At 38.3% G+C, this 19,024-nt stretch overlaps 1 protein-coding gene across 1 annotated transcript in view; it reads right to left on the bottom strand.

The window, feature by feature from the left end:
• The window catches only part of fstl5 (follistatin-like 5), a 175,131-nt gene that overhangs the window by 81,322 nt on the left and 74,785 nt on the right, over positions 1–19,024 (bottom strand). The window contains exon 5 of the mRNA XM_072395234.1: positions 1,690–1,886. Coding sequence (XP_072251335.1) covers positions 1,690–1,886 — 197 coding nt within the window. The remainder of the gene's footprint in view (positions 1–1,689; positions 1,887–19,024) is intronic.

Here is a 19,024-nt window from a genome sequence, read left to right as displayed (position 1 = left end):
TAAATAAACTGAATTTATTTATATGGAAAGCGGAAAAAAAACAACAATAAAGGGCCTCTTGCCTTCCACTATTTCACTGTCTGATTGTTCCTTAAATTCCCCTTCTTGTGCCGCCGGTTCCTGTGTGACATCTTCCAAAACTCCTTTATGGGTAAAGGATTTATAAAGAAGACTAGAAAGACTCAAAGCAGCCATCAAAGAATATTTGAAAATAACTTCTCCGTGTGGGTATTGATAATTATAACTGGCTTGTGTTATTCACACCTCAGAAAGGAAAGGTGGTGTGATACAGTTTGGCCTAAAAAGAATAAATGGAATCACCCCGAGGTTTGAAAATCTGTCCAACATAATATTCAGTAGGTTAAAAGGGCTTATTCAAATTCACACTCGGGGCATATTGATGATATTATTCAATAAAACTCACAACAGAAGGATTTGTTTACTGTGCATTTTTCTCACTAAGCATCAACTTCTCTGAGACATGCTGGCATGCAAAACCATTTAATGTAAAAACATGTTAAAATATGGAAAAAATATGAAATTATGGACAGAGAAAATCTGACTTTTCAAGATGGTATTTATATGCCTTGATTTCAAAATACTACAGTAGATTCAAATCAATGGAACGGGTTCAGTGCTGACTGTGCTGACCTTGTGCAGATGGAATCTGCTACTGGATCAGCAGGAAGATAACATAAAGCCATTCCACACATGCAGTGGAGGGCTTGAAATGTTCTCACAATGTTTCAGAGGAGTGGCATGAGAAAACGGAAATATCCACAGCATTCACTCCAGACTCCAGCGGAGATTTTCCATCCGAACCCAAGTAAAATCTTCAAAAGATCGGATCGGTCTATCAATCGGATGTGCAAACAAGCAGAGAATCTTCAGGGAAAATTTGCTGCCAGTGAGTGAATGTGAGCTACTGTAAGCTGATTTTTTTATTTAAAGTTGGTACTCCATGTGGTATTAATGCTGACATAAAGGTGTTTCCTCTGCTATTTTCAGCATGTTGTAAAGAAAACTGTGATTTCTGTGTGCTCTAAACAGACGTTCCCAAGGAAGCCCTTCTTCGCATTTCCAGCTAAGCCTAACCTCGTCCTCAGCAGAAAGTCTAACCGTGTTGGCATGTGTAAACAGTAATAGCCGAAAATGCACACAAAAAAGCTGTTTACACAGTTTCCTTAACATCTCTAGTGAAAAGAAAAGTGTAACTGGTATCCTGGTTCAGGAAAACCACTGCAGGTTGCTTAGCCCCCTTCAATAATTCAAATATGTTGTTTATTATGTCAGCAATCAGGATGTTGGAGGTTTTGTCAGAATAACACCCCCTTCCTCACAGCACCTACAAAAAACTCATCTGCCTGAATACAGCAGGTCAAAGGCTGTGGCCTTCCATGAGAGCGTGGCACTTTTGACTCGCATTGCTTTTGAACAGCTTTACCTTGAGCAGCACACCAGTGCTACAAGAGGGAAGGGGAAGAGTCTGACCCAATAGAAAGCAGCTAGTTTAACAGCTTTGGCACACAGATGTTCATTCATTAGTAGTGTCATTTTAATTACATATCCAAGTGAAAATGACTGCATCTGTTCCTAAATATAGTTCTTAAAATAGCACCTGAAATCAGGTGAGTTAGAGTGAAGACTTTAACCTTTGTGCTCATAACTGATGTAAAACTACGCTCTTACCTGGGAGAGCTCGCTGGCATCTATTTGACCATTATTATCTGCATCAAAGCGTCTAAACATCACATCAACCAGTTGCTTCTTGGCAGCAATGTTGTCCATGTGACCCCCTTGGATCGCTGATCCCATGTATCGTCTGTCATGCAAATCCAAGATCTTAGTTTTCAGCCGACGGTAGTCACTCAACCGGCAGTCATCATCTGAAGAAAAAAGAAAAGGGCACAATGATAAAAAGTTCTGAAAGGAGTATGAAGAGAGTATGTCTTTACTTTGACTGTGTTACTAAAAATGTAATTTGGATGTTGGGAAATCTAGAAAAAAAGGATGTTTCCTAAATACCTACAAGATCCCAGGTCCTTAAAAACAAAATTATTAAATACTAAGCAAAAGCCAATTCTGAGCATGTCTATGGTTGTCTACATAACAATAAACAAATGCAGAAGATTCTATTCAAGAGGAGCCATGAACAGCAACAGCCACACAGCATTCAAACACTGCACAAATCCATCACACAGATGTCAAGAGCGAACCCTCAGAGGGTTGCCATATCAAAGAAGTCAACTACATAAAAAGGTTCAGCGGAGTAGAGTGGAGCAGCAGCCAAATAGAATATAATGACTGGAACTTGAGGTTTACACATGTCAAATCAACATCTCATTGTTGCATCTGGAAGTGTTTTCCCTCTAATGACAGTTATATTAGCGAATGTCAACCAGCTCACAAAGGAAACTTTGTTGCTCACCGAGATGCTTTTCAAATCTCTGGGGAGGACGACAACATATCTGCCACATTCTGCGATGTGATCATCAGCGAGGATTTAAATCTGTTACATGGAGTCTTGTACGAGACAAATGAACTTTGTAGGGGATGATCAAGCGTGAATGATTTAGTGAGCCTGCTAACGAGACACCCCCCCCCCCCAGCAGAACTAGGTGCTCACTGAGGGCTGTTAACTAGTTAAGCGGAATCAGAGCGACACCAGAAACCAATGACATGTCATTATCAAATGTGTAAGATCTCATTTTTGTCATAAATTTCTTCCAGCATTCCCTTAGCGAAACAACTTGAGCAATCAGTGAACGTTTAAATGAGATGCTTGATGGAATCCCAACACCAAGCATCATGTGTGAGTGAGATGCTAGAAAAAGTTCTCCATACACTCTTACCAAGAAATCAATGGGCTTTCTCAGTTCTGCGTGACCTTGTAAAATCCCCAGGGTGTTTGAAACTTTACTCTTGACATTTATATATTATTCAGTATTGTGACTGAGAAAGGTGTGAGATGAAACAGCTGATTCTCTCTGCCTTAATGTCTAAAACTACCAGCAATTATAGAAATGGAATTAAAGAAAAGAAGACAATTAATAACAAATACAACTGATTACACAAGGTAAATCTCAGATCCTTTCAGCTAAAAATGAGCAATAAATCAAGGGGGGGGGGGGGGGGTTATAGAATAATATAGAGGAGAAGAAAAACTGTGTATGCAGATAATTGCATACCAGCGTCATTAAAATCTGCCACCTTACTGTGTTACAATAACAAGGGAAGGTGTATAAGGTCTGCATCTGTCTCAGTTCATAGAGTACAAAGGGTCAGGTAAATTATCCAATATGTTGTACGACCTTCACAGTCACTGGCTCACAACATAAATGCATGACCGGGAGGTTTTTGGACCAACATAGGAGGAGTCAAACTAAACTACAATTATCAAAATATTATGCAGAAGCTTATATTTTGGATACTTTATGTTATCCTAAACAGAAATATCTTGCAGGGCTTTACTTTCCAATCACTTTGAGCAGCAAACACCTTGAGCTTCAATTGCCAGGTGTAGAAAATTAAATAGCAAGAAGCTCTGGAACAATGCATCAGTTTGTTTTAGCAGGTAAAGCTGTGAGTGAGACACACACTGAGGTGTTGACAGATGTTACAGCTGCACACTCAGTCTGAGTCAGAAGGCTCCTGCAACAATCAGGCTGCAAACAACACCAGTGGAGGCACGTAAGATCTTTTGTAACAGCCTCACCAGGGAATGAACCAACAAGATGATCTGGAGATATACAAAGTTTGCTTTTGGTTGTTAAAACAGTCAGAGTTGCTGGTGAATTCCTGGGAAGTGAAGTAGCCGGTGTAGAAGTTGCCCAGAAAACTGGATCAGCATTTGAAGCACAGATTGCAGTTGCTGCGCATCACGAAACAGCATCTGTTTTGACAAGCATCAGAGCCAGGGAAGCTGCTTTGGTCACAAATGGCAAAATGAATAAAAGATAAATGGCTGCTGGCGCCCTGGGGATATGAAGGTCAGTTACGTCAAAGGACCATGTATTGGTATAATTCACAGCTGCGTGCGTTAAAGCAGACTGCAAGAAAGCTGGAGAGACAGTGGCGTTCCTCTAATTTAGAAGAGTCTCAGTTAGTCTGGAAAGATAGTTTAATAACGTATAAGAAAGCCCTTCGTAAAGCTAGAACTGCTTATTATTCATCATTGATAGAAGAAAGTAAGAATAAGCCCAGGTTTTTTTTCAGCACTGTTGCCAGGCTGACAAAGAGTCCGAGCTCTGTTGAGCCATGTATTCCTTTAACTCTCAGCAGTGATGATTTCATCAGATTCTTTATCAATAAAATTGTTTCTATCAGAGAGAAGATTAATGGAATCCTTCCTAATATTATCACTGATGTATCATCAAGTAGAGCAGCTTTATAAGTATCTTTAGAACCTAATTTGTATTTAGACGGCTTCTGCCCAGTTGATCTCTCTGAGCTAACAACAGCAATAGTCTCTTCTAAACCATCAACTTGTATTTTAGACCCAATCCCAACCAGACTGTTCAAGGAGGTTTTCCCCTTAATTGACATTTCCATATTGGATTTGATAAATCGGTCTTTGTTGACAGGATATGTACCTCAGACTTTTAAGGTTGCTGTAATTAAGCCTTTACTTAAAAAACCTACTCTTGATTCAGAAGTGCTGGCTAATTATCGACCTATATCCAATCTCCCTTTTTTGTCTAAAGTTCTTGAAAAAATAGTTGCAGTTCAAATTTGTGATCATTTACATAGAAATAATCTGTTTGAAGAGTTTCAGTCAGGATTCAGAGTGCATCATAGCACAGAAACAGCACTGGTGAAAGTTACCAATGATCTCCTCTTAGCCTCTGATAGCGGACTTGTTTCTGTGCTTGTCCTGTTGGATCTCAGTGCTGCATTTGATACGATCGATCCCAGCATTCTGTGACAGAGATTTGAACATATTATTGGGATTAAAGAATCTGCATTAGGCTGGTTTAAATCATATTTATCTGATAGATTCCACTTTGTTCTTGTAAATGAAGAATCTTCCTCACACATTGGAGTAAGTAATGGAGTTCCTCGGGGTTCTGTGCTTGGACCAATTCTTTTTACTTTGTACATGCTTCCATTAGGTAACATTATTAGACAGCATGGCATAAATTTCTATTGTTATGCTGATGATACTCAGCTGTACTTATCTATGAAATCAGATGAAACCAATAGGTTGGTCAGACTACAAGCCTGTCTTAAAGACATAAAGACCTGGATGACTCAGAACTGTCTGCTTTTGAATTCAGACAAAACTGAAGTTGTTCTCATTCTAAAGCGCTTCAGGGAGAAATTCTCTAGTTATATAGTTACTCTAGATGGTATTTCCTTGGCTTCTAGTTCTACAGTGAGGGACCTTGGAGTTATTTTTGACCAGAATTTATCATTTGATGCACATATAAAACTGGTTTCTAGGACTGCCTTCTTTCACCTTCGAAATATTGCTAAAATCAGGAACATCCTGACTCAGGGTGATGCAGAGAAACTAGTTCATGCATTTGTTACTTCAAGATTGGACTACTGTAATTCCTTATTATTGGGCTGTCCCACATATTCTCTGCAAAGCCTCCAGCTGATCCAAAATGCTGCAGCCAGAGTTCTGATGAGAACTAACAAGAGAGATCTTGTTTCTCCAGTTTATAAAGCTCTTAATGACCAAGCGTCATCATATGTTAAAGATCTCATTGTAAGATATTATCCTAACAGAGCACTTTGCTTCCAAACTGCAGGTTTACTTGTTGTTCCCAGAGTTTTTAAAAGTAGAATGGGAGGCAGAGCCTTCAGTTATCAGGCCCCTCTCTTGTGGAATAAGCTGCCAGTAAATGTCAGGGAAGCAGACACCCTTTCCACGTTTAAGATTAGGCTTAAAACTTTCCTTTTTGATAAAGCTTATAGTTAGGGATGGCTCAGGGAATCCTGAAACATCCCATAGCTAAGCTGCTATAGGTTTAGACTGCTGGGAGACCTCATCTGTCACACCTTTCCTCACTTTGCTCTCTGTTTCCCCCTGTTTAATTTCTCAAATTATATTATGTACATGTTATTGTGGTAATTAACTTGTGTTTCCCTGTTCCATCCTTTGAATGGTGTTATGGTGTTTTCCCCCCTCTTTTCCCTCTTGTCTGTCTTCGCAAACCCCAGCTGGTCGAGGCGGATGGCCACCCTTCCTGAGTCTGGTTCTGCCAGAGGTTTCTTCCTGTTAAAAGGGAGTCGTTCCTTTCCACAGTCGCCACAGGCACGCTCAGGATGGGAGATTGGACTGAAGACATGTTTCGGTGCAATCTGTTGGTTTCCTTAGCTAGGATATTATTTTTTCAATTGGCTCTATATGAATTAATTGGATTATGATTACAATGAATTGATTTCCAATTGGCTTGAATTGGACTATATTATTCAAGTGCCTTGAGATGACAATTGTTGTAATTTGGCGCTATATAAATAAAATTTAATTTAATTGAATTGGCACAGTCATGCATACAGACACACATGTGCCAACACAAAATACTGTCCACACTCTACAGCCCAACCCAAGTTTAAAATCTTGTGACTTTTCAGTAAGTATCTGCTTATATAACCTCTGAAATGGGCATATAAGGGTTGTACAAAAACTTTATACATCAAAGAGTTAATCTAGAAAAGCTGTCTACACAGTGTGCCCAGCAGAATGCAATCTGACTCTGCTGTTGACAATCCTCTCAGCACCGCCTGCCACAAACGTAGCAGTGTTCACATCACAGCTGAGCAGACAGTTTTGAGGAGTCGTGCGGTGGCTTCACAGTAAGTAACTCACTAGTTTTTAAAATAAACTTATAGAATCCAAAAACATGTCACTCTTATTTTCCACATTTCAGAAATACTGCGACTAAATCTTTAATAACAATGTTTTTATTTATTTAGTCAAGGAAAAAGTCTAAAAGATTAAATGGTTATTTCTGTTCTGCTTCAGTAAACTGCTGCAGAGAAAAAAACAAAACAATACAACAATGAAGTTGAGCTTCTAAAGTGAGCTGTAGACTCTTAGCTTACCAAGACATTTTGTGATTGAGGGCTTTAACTTAGCCAGCTAACATGGCATGTTACACAAAACTGTTTGAATTCAGTGGAAAATGTTTTCAGGCAATAGTTGGCAGGTGATGGGATGAGCCACCTGTCCGTCACAGTCTGCTGTGGACTGACTTCAACCAATCAGATCAACAGACTGGAGCCAGATGGTAAAGCCAAACACGCCCGGACAAGAGTTACAACATTATTTCCACTGTGAGAAGCCTTTGGTGTCATACTTTGCAACTATAACAACAAATATGCTGGTCTGTTACAAGTAAAGCCAAGAGCATGAACACTAACCTCTTTAGGAACTGACACTGTTAATGATTGCTCAACTTCAAATTCGTGCATGGCATTCAATAAAGGAAATAACTGAAGTACTGTGGCTAAAAGTGCTTAATGAAAACCTGGCAAGATGATCTCACCTCTGATGAGGAACTAACAAATGTCACGAGGCTCCAGATGTCTCATAAGTTAATATAAAAAGGACCATAACATTAAATCTTTCTAATGTGTCTGCACAACGCCACAGCTGGCTGAGCTGCAGAGGAACACAGCCACTGGCGTATTTGAGGCTGGCTCAATCAGAGAAAATGTGGCCAAACAAAAACATGCCAATCATTTCAGAACTGTGCATCTGCACCAACTGGACAACACACCAGCACTGCTGGAGATTCACCAGAGCCAAGGCAGCCATGTCCAACTACTACTTGTTATGATCATCAAAGTTGACGTGTCCACCTGTGAAACAAATCTCATCAGCATCACAAACTGCTGTCAACATCATACTATCAACACGAGTCAATTTCATTGAAAAAACAACATGACTTGGGGTACAAATGGACTTCAGGGACAATTCAGCTTTTCCTAATTAAATTATAAATTAAAATCTATTGGGTTAAAAAAAAAAAAAAAAACTGTTGTCTTTATGTCTTTGTCTGTATGACAAGCAGGTTCTCATCACATATGAACCAGCCACAACTGAAGTTACTTAAACTCGAGTGAAAACCATGAACCTTCCCTGAGGCCAGTTTCTGAGCGCTAGAAACACAGAAAGTAGAAAAGATGTGGGTCCTTGTTTGGCTTGTAAACACATGGATAATACAGATTTTACTGAACACAATAACACTGTAACTGCCAAGAAATCAACCAACTATCCCAACAAAAGTTGTGAAGAAGTAGCAAATACAGAAGTGAACAATGCAGCATGATATAAAATGGGTTAAAGATTTAAAAAGAAAAACTTCTCTTTCATTCAGACAGCACTGAAATGAAAGTGTGCATGTGGACCACCTGTAGGTGATCATTGTGGTCAAGTGCGAAGCCAGTATAAATACAAGTAAATTACAGTGTTGTGTAACTTGCACATCGCTCAGTGTTGAGGAAAATATGAAAAATATAGACAAAATGAAACGTTCTCCGTTTACTTTCCCGTGTTAGAAAAATCAAACAAGAACACTTGTTTACTTTGAGTGTGTTTGTGTCTTCTGTGTGATTTCGCCCGATACGTCTTCAGGCACATAGATTTAGCACAAATTGTGTAAAAGAGTGATTTTCCTTAAGTGTAGGAAAATATCTTACATGCACTGCTTTTACACACATTCATCACCACAAAAAGTATGACAAGCCTTTCTAAAAGAGCCTCTAGACGTAGTTATCACCTTAATAACAATGGCTACTGTTGCAATGGGTATTGCCCCTGCTAAGAGTTTGTTGTTTTTCTTTTTTTTAACGCTCCTGCTCAATTACTCAGTATTAGCCAAATGCTTTATTTCCCCCTGTGCTACACAATTTGCTCCAACAGCTAACTTCAGTATATACATGATAACACATCTTTCATTGCAAAATCACATTTCAAGCTGAATAAACAATGTTAAGAGAAAAGTGAGAGTATTGCAACAGTATGTCAACTGACTCCCGCAGGAATGCTGCACAATAACAGTACTCGTGTCAGTATTATTCATGGACGAAACAAATGACATTTTCCAGAGCCAGAAGCTTCCGTAGGAAGCAGCTGATGGACTGCAACTTAAGTGGTTGGGAGGTGTCAGTCTATTAAAGTTTTGTATCTGCTTCCAGGAGTTTCTACATGCATCGCTATAGACTTCATTTGATTTACGTTCCTGTTTGGCTTTAACAGATGAAACACAAATGCTTCTGGTCACTCTGCTCCATAGGGGGTTGACCATATTCCACCTAGAAAATACAATGTGTCTTATTAATTGCCTTGAAATGTTCATATGACGTGTGGGTCCTTGCCTCACTGGAAATATATGTCAGAGAGATTAGCTTCATCGATTTGGGGCCAAATGATTTATGTTAAGAGAAAAATTGTCTCCAAGTTTAACACAGATGCAGGAGCTTGCTGTTATGTGACTGTTAAGCTTTATTATTCAAATCTACGACTTTTACAGCTACAGCTATTGTCAAGCTCTCACTCCTAATGGTATACCGTTTTAATTACTGTAATACTTTAGCTTTTCAGCCATTTCTGGATCCGTGAATCATCCGCACCAGGGTGTTGCTTAAAGCTTTATTTTTCTTAAAGTGTTCTATATAAAACATTCCTCTTTTTTTTGGAAAGTTAACTTTTAGAAATGCATGTTGACATGTAAGACTTTGTTTGTTTAACAGCTAGATTCCTGGATATATGCTGGTTTGTAGTTAAAGACGTTTTCTCCTCAAAACTTCTGCTAACCAGCCACCACAGACATAACGCACCTTAATCTACAGCTGAACCGTAAGCAGCACGTTTCATTATGAGTAAAACTAATGCATGGATTTGATGGTGAAGAATGTCCAGAATAACAAAGAAATCTCTGCTGCGAGGACTTTGATTTTTCCTTTTTAAACCATTCATCATGAGTGCAACAAAGGAGTGCAATGCCTAATCAGCTGAGTACTCTTGAATGCCACTGAAGAGTACTCTCTTCTTGGTGGTGCCACGACTGCTGCAAGAAGCACTGCATTATGGTGTTTCATTGACCTTGAAAGACTCTAAGCCCAAACATTGGGTATTTTTGAGGGCACAGTTTCACACAGAGTTGGGATTTGCAATTAAAGCGAAAAAAGCCAGTTAAGTCCCGGTCGTAGTTGGATTGTGAAGGTGTCTGTCTACTAAGGGGCAATGTGCAAAAATCATGTGCATGTAAAAAAAATAATACATTCAAAATAGATGTCTAAAAATGTCTGCAAAGGATGAAAAAACTGTTACATGCCAGTTTTTTTTTCCCAAAGGACAGTTTCAGATGTTTTTTCTTCTAAAATAAAAAGGTGCTACATAAACAACAGGATGACACGCTGGGGCAACACCATCTCAGGACATAACAGGAACCAAAAAACACACCAGTCGCCAACAAATGTCATCAATTTCAAATCCAATGTATTCTACAAATTCAAGTTATCCACAATTCGGCAGGTAATGTGTTCTTTCCTCCAATCTCTGTTGACAGAGCCAGCAGAAAGCACAGAGAATGACATGAGTCACCTCGGCAACACTGCCCACACCAATGGCAGGACATTAAAGGGGTTTGACTGCAAGTACACTTTTAGTGACTAGAAACGTACCTCCCAAACGTAATTTTAGGACGTGTGTTTAGAAAAACAAGAACACATATAATGAATACCATAATTAGACATCAACTAGTACATCAAAGTATTTTCTGAAATGAGTTTGTAGGACGTGTGGATGGGTTTTCTATAACAGCTAATTTTACTACAGAATATGAGACAATGTGCTTGTGGTTTTGTGCGGTTTCAATCATGTTAAACAAAATGGAACAATACAAATTAGTTCTGAAATATTAAATGTAAAAGTACATTTTATTTGTGCTTTATATGGTTTAAATCTATGGAGGTGACTGTTTCTAGTTGTAAACATTTTGTGTTATCTCTAAACATTCAATACATCACTTTCTTTTGTTGTTTTTGTTCTTTATAACATTAACTAATGACTCACGACTAATTACTGCTTTAACTTTTCATGCTGCAAAATAACTTTGAATTTTGGAATTAATAAAGAATTACCAAGTTCAATTCAGAACGCATGTTTATTCCTCATCGTCATCATTTAGAATACATGAAAACACATTTTTTCAGAACCTTTCTCACAAGAGGTAGGACAATACCCAGCATTCAAAGCAAAGCATAATGATGTTCTCCTGGGAACAGTAGCCATCCACAGGGAGATGAATGCACGCCTGATAGAGCATGAAGGCTAAAAGCATTGTTTGTTGTAAAATCATTGTTGTTTAAAAACTTATTTTTTTCCCACAAATGCCAGTAATGACATGGAGATATCAACAATATGTCAGGGTAGATCTTTTATAGACGACAGCCTCTGCTTTCAACACACCTCAGAAAAGCCCCACTGAGCACAAATAACACAGTAAGTGATTCGCACTGTGTCAAAATATACAAAAGCATCAGTTTTTAAATCAGCAATTACTGTACATTATAGCAACAGTGAATTTTCTGTTCTTAAGAATCAAATATGATGTTTTTTTGTCCAAGTCCGTCATAATACGAAGCTGAAAAAACACTCTTGATACCAAAAATAAAATAAAACTTTCCACTTTGAGTCCACTGAGACCGTAAAAGTGAGTGAAGCCCCCATGGCCCACTGCCACAACCTACCTCTTTAAAAGCACCACTGTTTTATTTATATAGAGAAATAGTTAGCTCAGCAGAACGGTTGAAGTCAACTCAGCTGAAGCTGCCCCATCTCTGCCCGACTGCATCTGCCCCCCTTCCATCGCCTCCAGCTTTTCCATCTTCGTCTCCAGGGTTCTGGCCATTAATCCCAGTTCACAATACATCAAGAAAGCACAGCATGACAACTGGCTTACCCAAATCAGAGGTCACTGATTGCAATCTTTAAGAGCAACTAGAGGTGTCACTGCAGTAACACCTGACTGCATCTGAAATGGATATCTAAGCAGTGAAGCAGCAACCGCTGCAGTGTCGCTCTTGTCCAGGATGATGTGAATGTAAAACACTCACAACAGACCTCAGACACAGACAGAAGGCCTCAGCTAATATCCCAGAGTTCAAAATAAAACTTGGAAAAAAATGGAAAACAACTTCACCAACAACAGTGGCTGAATATTCTCCACTGACGTTGAACCGACTGTGTCTGAGCAAGAATGAGAAAACAGAACTGAATATAAATCAAATGGTCGAAAAAAATCCACTTGAAATCATGAATGTGAAGTTTGTAAACACTGTTAATTATTAACTGAGACGACTCTTGAGGAAGAGAACAGAATGGCTTCATGTTTTCTGATCTGCCACCTCCAACTGTTGAGATTTTAGAAAAGTTTTGTAGTACGAGTTTAAAGAAAAACTCGGAGAAGATGAGAACTGTGTAACAAACACCATCATTTGTGATGCGTCTGTGGGTACCTAATTTTGTGTCATAGGATCTGGAAACTCTCTGGGACAGATTCACTCCCCACATTCAGTCTCTGTCACTGCCGTTTCCTCCCTGAATGAGGCTGTAATTCTCTCCCTCCCATCTTTCATCAGGACCAGTGCTCTTCCTTGTGTCTTGATCTTTGATATATTACTCCACACTCCTCCGCTTGTACCTTGAATGGAATCATTACGATCCAGGACACTCTAAACTTTATTTCATCCACACAAAATATCCAATCTCTAGGTTAAATAATCATCGCAACTGGCACCTTTCTAGTTTACTGGCCTTTTTGTTCAAAAACAGTGAATTGTGGAACATACGACTCATCCTTACTTCATACGACACATCCTTACTGCCATTACAGGTTAAATTTTTCCAATATATGCATAAGTGAGGCACAACTTCTTTGTTTTAGCTCTTTCGTCATCGTTAGAGAAAATGGTCACTTCTTTTTCAATGATGCTGTTTTTTTTATATAATTTTGCACCACACATTGCTCAATCATACCCCCAAAATATGATAGATGTAGACTGAGACAGAAGTCAGACAGAAGAAAGAAAAGGAGAGGAATAGATGACAAGAATAGGAAGACTTTGTTCTGCTCTAAAATCCCATCCCTGTAGAGCTGATTACATGGAGCTTACTGCGTCAGTGGCTCGTTGATGACATGATAGAGGACAGTGACCCAGGGGCCGAACACACCTGGCTCAAAGCATCGAATCAACACTGCTGCAGGTCCATATTTTGTCTACAGCAGGTAGATTGGGGAATATCGTGTTTACATCTGGGTCATACTTTGACTGCAGGTTGTACAGCAGGAATAGAAACATTTCTCAGAAATGGAGTTGGTGCATAAATAATGTCACTGGATGATTTAAAGACTTCATAATGTTAGACTCAAGTCCAGTGGGAAAAGCAGGGAAAATGAGAAGAGCCCAAGATTATGAATCAAAGTGTCCGTGCTTCCACCATAAATGGAATCTTGCTCAACTAGATTGTCTGGGTAATGTTTGTAGTTGAATCCAATCAGACGCTTTCAGTCGCAGCTGGTTAGCTACAACCTGGAGTCAGAAAAGCTTTGGGATGCTGTGCACCTCTGTGATAGGCCTCTCACAACACTACCCCCTTACGGACACCACTTCCGTATTTAAATGAGGGGGAAAATAACATTTTCTCCCAGAAAGTGAGGGTTTCTTCTTTTTTCAGTCTCAGTTATCAAGAACAGCTTTTGACAGTAAATATAGACCAACCTAACTTGACTATGTTTTATTAGTATGTATTTAAACAAACCTGGAGAATATTTTCTCAACACTCACTACTATATCATTAATACGATGAAGTACAACTTCTCTGAAAATCTGCCATGATGGCTCAGAGGATTTGTGGATATGTAGAATAATAGTGAGCTGAGCAGTTGATGGTGAGAATCTAATAGCATTTATATTTTACCCAGCAAGAGTTTGTGCTCTCAGAAAGTGTTTTTTTAATGTCAAATCAGAGTTTATCTTCATTTCTAAGTTTGTTTTACTCTTCAGGTTAGCCACTAAAAATAAAATCATTGTACTACATGAATAAACTTCAGGCTGCAAGAGGTCTGTATCAGACATGTACAGGAGTCTATTCAGCTTTTGATAGTAGCCAATATTTTATTACAGATTTTAATGGACACAAGCACACACCTGCCTTCACCTACTCAGAGTAAAAAGCAGGTCATTACACAGACTGTCAGTAACACTCTCATTATCACAGTGCCTCTATAGTCCTGCTTTCATCCCACAGTGGGGTCAGCATCAGGTCAAGGGACTGTGCTGTCATCTATCTAGCCATTCGATTCATGGCTGGAAACCATAACGAGTTGAATTCCTATAGATCAGCTGCCCCACATACAGCCTACTCTGCAGCCCTTATTGATCGAGTCATAAAACATTCAGGATTACACACGATAGGTTGGAAACAAGTATGTTTTGTCCAAACATTGACCTGCCACAATTTCAACACCGACACAAATCTCAGAGTTTTATAACATCCCCAAATGTTGCCTGGTTACATTCCAGCACCACATCCAAAATCTATTCTTTCATGTACAAGACATTTATACCACTTCTTTCACACATCTTCATTAATATTTGTTTTACTCTTTGTTGCGCTGACCATCAGCTGGGAGGAGCAAATGAAACCAGGTCAGTTGGGTCGTGTTTCATATGTCCAAAATACACGTTTTTCTTCCTGATAGTTTGCCAGGAATACGTTCTGATTGATGGTGAAAACCGCAGCACTGATGGTGAGCTCAATCACTTCTGTATGTGACAGACTCTCATTTAAAACCGAGTGTCCTGTGAGGAAAAAAGTTCTCTCCCTAAAATCAAAGTGATGAACATTGAATGGAACACTGGTGTCAAGGAAAATGTCCTCTTTAACTATGCTTTAATAATTAAATAAGCCACTTAAGCCACCATTAAAACAATAGAGCATAATTTCAAATCTCAAGCATAAAAAAAATAACACTTTGTTGTGAATGTCTTTAATAACTTCCTAAAAACATGGCCTTAAACCTGAATTATCCAGCAATGCATCTCCAACAAACCCTTTTCTGTCCTTGAACAGTCATCTTGCACAGATGAAAGTTGTCCATCAGAAGATTCTGCATATCTGGCACATCAGTGGGTCCAATAAGTAGCTCTAAACATAGGATGAAGTCAATGCATTGATATAAAAAAAACGCCCACGACACTGTCAACCCTCTTCAACCCACACTGTGCTCTTCTCTCTATCTTTGACTTGCTCACAACCACATTGCTCAAAGCAGTGTTGGCAGCTATTGTTCACTTTTATTTAACTTTTTTTTTTTAAAGCTTCATATACAGGATGAAAAAAGAAGATGGAAACAAAAGAAGAATGAAATGCATAGAGCAATGAAATAAAAACTTTTCAGGATAATGGCTTGGACAGGAGAGGGGCTTTTAGGTAATACTTTAAAGAATCTTGTGCAGACTGCAAACATGGTTTGAAGACTATTTACTGAAAGTTCATCCCCAATCTACAGCATTTTAAAAGGTTTATGTAAACGTGATCAAATTTCAGGATGGAAATAAATGTGCTCTACAGAAGCTAAAATCAAATCTACTATACTTTAAGTCCTCTTATTCAAAAAGTAATGCTCACACAAAACACTTGATAAAAGCTTTAGTTCAAGCTGGAACTCTTCAAACACAACAATGCAGAAAAGTCTTCCTGCAACACAACAGGTGAAAACTGCTTATATCTGATTGTGTAAACTTTAAATGAATAAATAAACTGTAGTTAGAAAATGCAGAACATTAACAAAATTAGTCTGCACTGTCAGCTCCTTTTTCCATCCTACAGGGCGAAAGACATCAAACATGTTTAATTGGCTAATTTGTCACATGATTGTTTGGGTTCTTTGGCCCAGTCCTCTGAACACGCCTTTGATGGAATAATTGGCCATTTTAGGCACATAATGAACATGCAAATTAATACAGGTTGCTTGGAGTCTGAGCAAGCTATAAATACGTCTATCAATCAACCACACCAGCTGCAGGGATTTTGGGTCTGTTTACATGGGACTGGACTGTTGAAAAATGATATTAAACTATTAATAATTTAGCTTATAAACAGATATGCTGCTGTAGGTGTAGCGCAGAGGTACACTGCATCAATAAAATGACTGCACTTATTATTCAACATTCTTCTTGGGCTTTTTTTCTTTCAAAATGAACATGTTCATGTCTTAATATCAGATAAACTTTTTATGTAATATTGATGATTTGACTGCACGTGTGTTCGTATATTTCTCCGTAATAATAAATGTAGCGAATGGTTCAGTGGGTTAAAGAGAGAAGGGAAACTCTCCACCAACACAGAGTTTGTTTGTTCTTTTTTTCTTTTATGTTGAACTTCTTGTCAAAAATCACAGTTTTTGTTTATGTCACAATTTGAACCCACACAAACATGCATCTTAGGGTTAGCCATCTTTAACCATCACTGGACTGTCTATTTAAAGAGTGTCTGTAATTTTGAGTTAAATGACCCCCTCTGGAAATGGATAATACACTAGATAAAATGATTCACTTACACTCAATATGTTTTTCCTTGGATTATGACATTCCTCAGAGATGTGCTGGTAATTAAGTCATATAAACAGAGTTAATACACCTTATAGCAAATTATAGTAGAATAAAGGTGCAATACTGATACAGCACTAAGCATAATTTGCTAATTGTCCTCATAAATATTGTATCTCAAGCTTTAGGTGTCTAGACTGTGTGACCACACACGGGGGTGGGGGGTGGCACAGACAAATCATCCATAAATTTCCACTGCATGAATAAGTAGTCTTCTTAAGGGAAAATTAAAAAGGTGTGTTCTTCATCAAATAAAGTACCCTCCCACGTCTTTACTAATAAATTAATGGAGAGAGATTAAAGAATTGGGACATATTTAACCAGAAAAAAAGGAAAAACCTGGGCCATATGGTCTACATTCATCCCCTGCCAGCCCCATCTCCTACTTTTATGGGGAGTGAACCATTAGTAATGGAATAGTTTAACTTTATTCGCTGATGTACACGATTAATCTCAACAATTATATGCAACACAAGGCTGTTTAAATGCCTTTGTGACCAAAAAACACAAAACATCACAACAGAAAACTACGGTCTGATAAACCAAAACAAGGACACATGAGGGCCTTGTAGCTGTCTGGAACATCCAGAGCATTTCTTTCTCTCCTGGAAATAATGATTATAAAGGTCGAATTCAGGTATAACCATTAGGTTTTCTTTTTAAAGAAAAACAAAACATCAGCTATGATAAGATGCTGAAAATACAGCTGTGAGCTCCAGAAACTCAAACTAAAGCTGAAATATAACAGTTGCCTTGATCTTCACATTATTACTGGCAGACATTATATGTATATATAAATAGATGCATATAATAATTACAATGTAAGCCTACAGTTTACTATAACATAATCAACATAATGATGACGTAGGCAAAGCAGAATATGAAGTATATGAAGCTTGCAAGCTCTCACGCATCAGAAAGTCCATGAACCAAACAGTTAAGCAATAAGATCACAATCTCTAGCTGGAAACACAAGGTAACCAAACACCTTAAGCACAGCTTGGCTCATCACAGAAACTGCTTAAAATAACAGGTCAAAACAAAGAAAATAAAAAAAGAGGAATTTAAGTCCGACTGATAGTTGGATAGAAGCTGTCCAGTTCACAACAGTTTAACAAGGTTGTTCCTCCAGCAAGGCAAAAGGTGGAAGTAAGTGATCATTGCCGTTTTTCTATTCGTTTACATGACTGGACAAAACTATCAAGCTGAGTGGAAAACTGGATCATTGAAAAAAGGAAGAACCGATGAAATGTTGGTGTAGATCAGGGTTACTTCTGGTGAAACTGACATATACAGCACTGGCCTTTGAGGATGATACATTTAAATAAAAACCAACTTCCCTGCCCCAAACCTTTTGTTCCTTTGAGAGTGAACAGCTCAGTTAGCAGTGATGTTAACATGTTGACGATGACATAAATAAAAATAGTCCCACCCAAGGCCAAAAATGAGACATATTGTGTGACGAGGGGTGATGAGATAAGAAAAGAAACAAGAGAGATATTTAATGTACTGAGATCAGTCGTTTGTGTTACAAAGTAATTTACTTTGGTTTAACCATGTCATTCAGTGACTTTAGTGGAACAGAAAATTAACCTCTTTATATATGGAAAATTGGTTTTTGTTAACTAGCTAACATTAATCACACATAAATCCTTTCAAAATAATTTCATATGAATATTTGGAAAGGAGTTTTATGACAATGTAATTTAAAGTCCTCACTTTTGTAAAAATGGGCATTTTTAATCCATGAAAAAGTGAGATTGAAAAAGATTGTTTGTCAGCTGCTAGATTTGAAACGTGAGATAGTTATTTCATAACCCGCACAAAGTTACAGAAAATCTAATGAATTTTCTCCCTGTACTGCCAACTAAATTGGAGGTATTGAATTCACTTTTTTTACGAGCTGAAATCTGACAGTGAAGTGGCTCTGATAGGGGGTATTTCACTTTATTTGATTTGAATGTCTCATTTCAGCGCTACACCAATGACACACAAATCTGATACAGCCTTACTCATCTTCTTTCAAGATATTTTAACCATAATATGTTTGGCTAGCCACCTAGAGCTACTCATTTCTAATCTGCATGCAAATGCCAGGGAACTTGGAGTCATCTTTTATTCAGAAGTTAAATTTGACATCTCGGTGGAGAAAAACTGTTTTTCCCAATTGACAAATGTTATCCAATGATCCATTCATCAAAAGAAAAAAGTTCCGTTTGTCCGTTTGTTTCCCTGAAGTTTTTATTCACACTTAAAACCAACCATCAAGCTTCCAATGAAACCCAGGGCTGCCATGAGCTTCCCTATAACCTAATAACCAAAGCTAATTGAACTCATAAATGTTTGGGATCCATGTTGTGTCTCTAATAAGATTCAGGGCTCATTTTAAAATTAC

This window comes from Leuresthes tenuis, unplaced genomic scaffold (genome assembly GCF_036924035.1).
Source record: "Leuresthes tenuis unplaced genomic scaffold, fLeuTen1.0.hap1 SCAF_11, whole genome shotgun sequence".
NCBI lineage: Eukaryota > Metazoa > Chordata > Actinopteri > Atheriniformes > Atherinopsidae > Leuresthes > Leuresthes tenuis.
The sequence above is the reverse complement of the archived record's forward strand: the minus strand, read 5'-3'. Positions and strand labels throughout refer to the sequence as shown.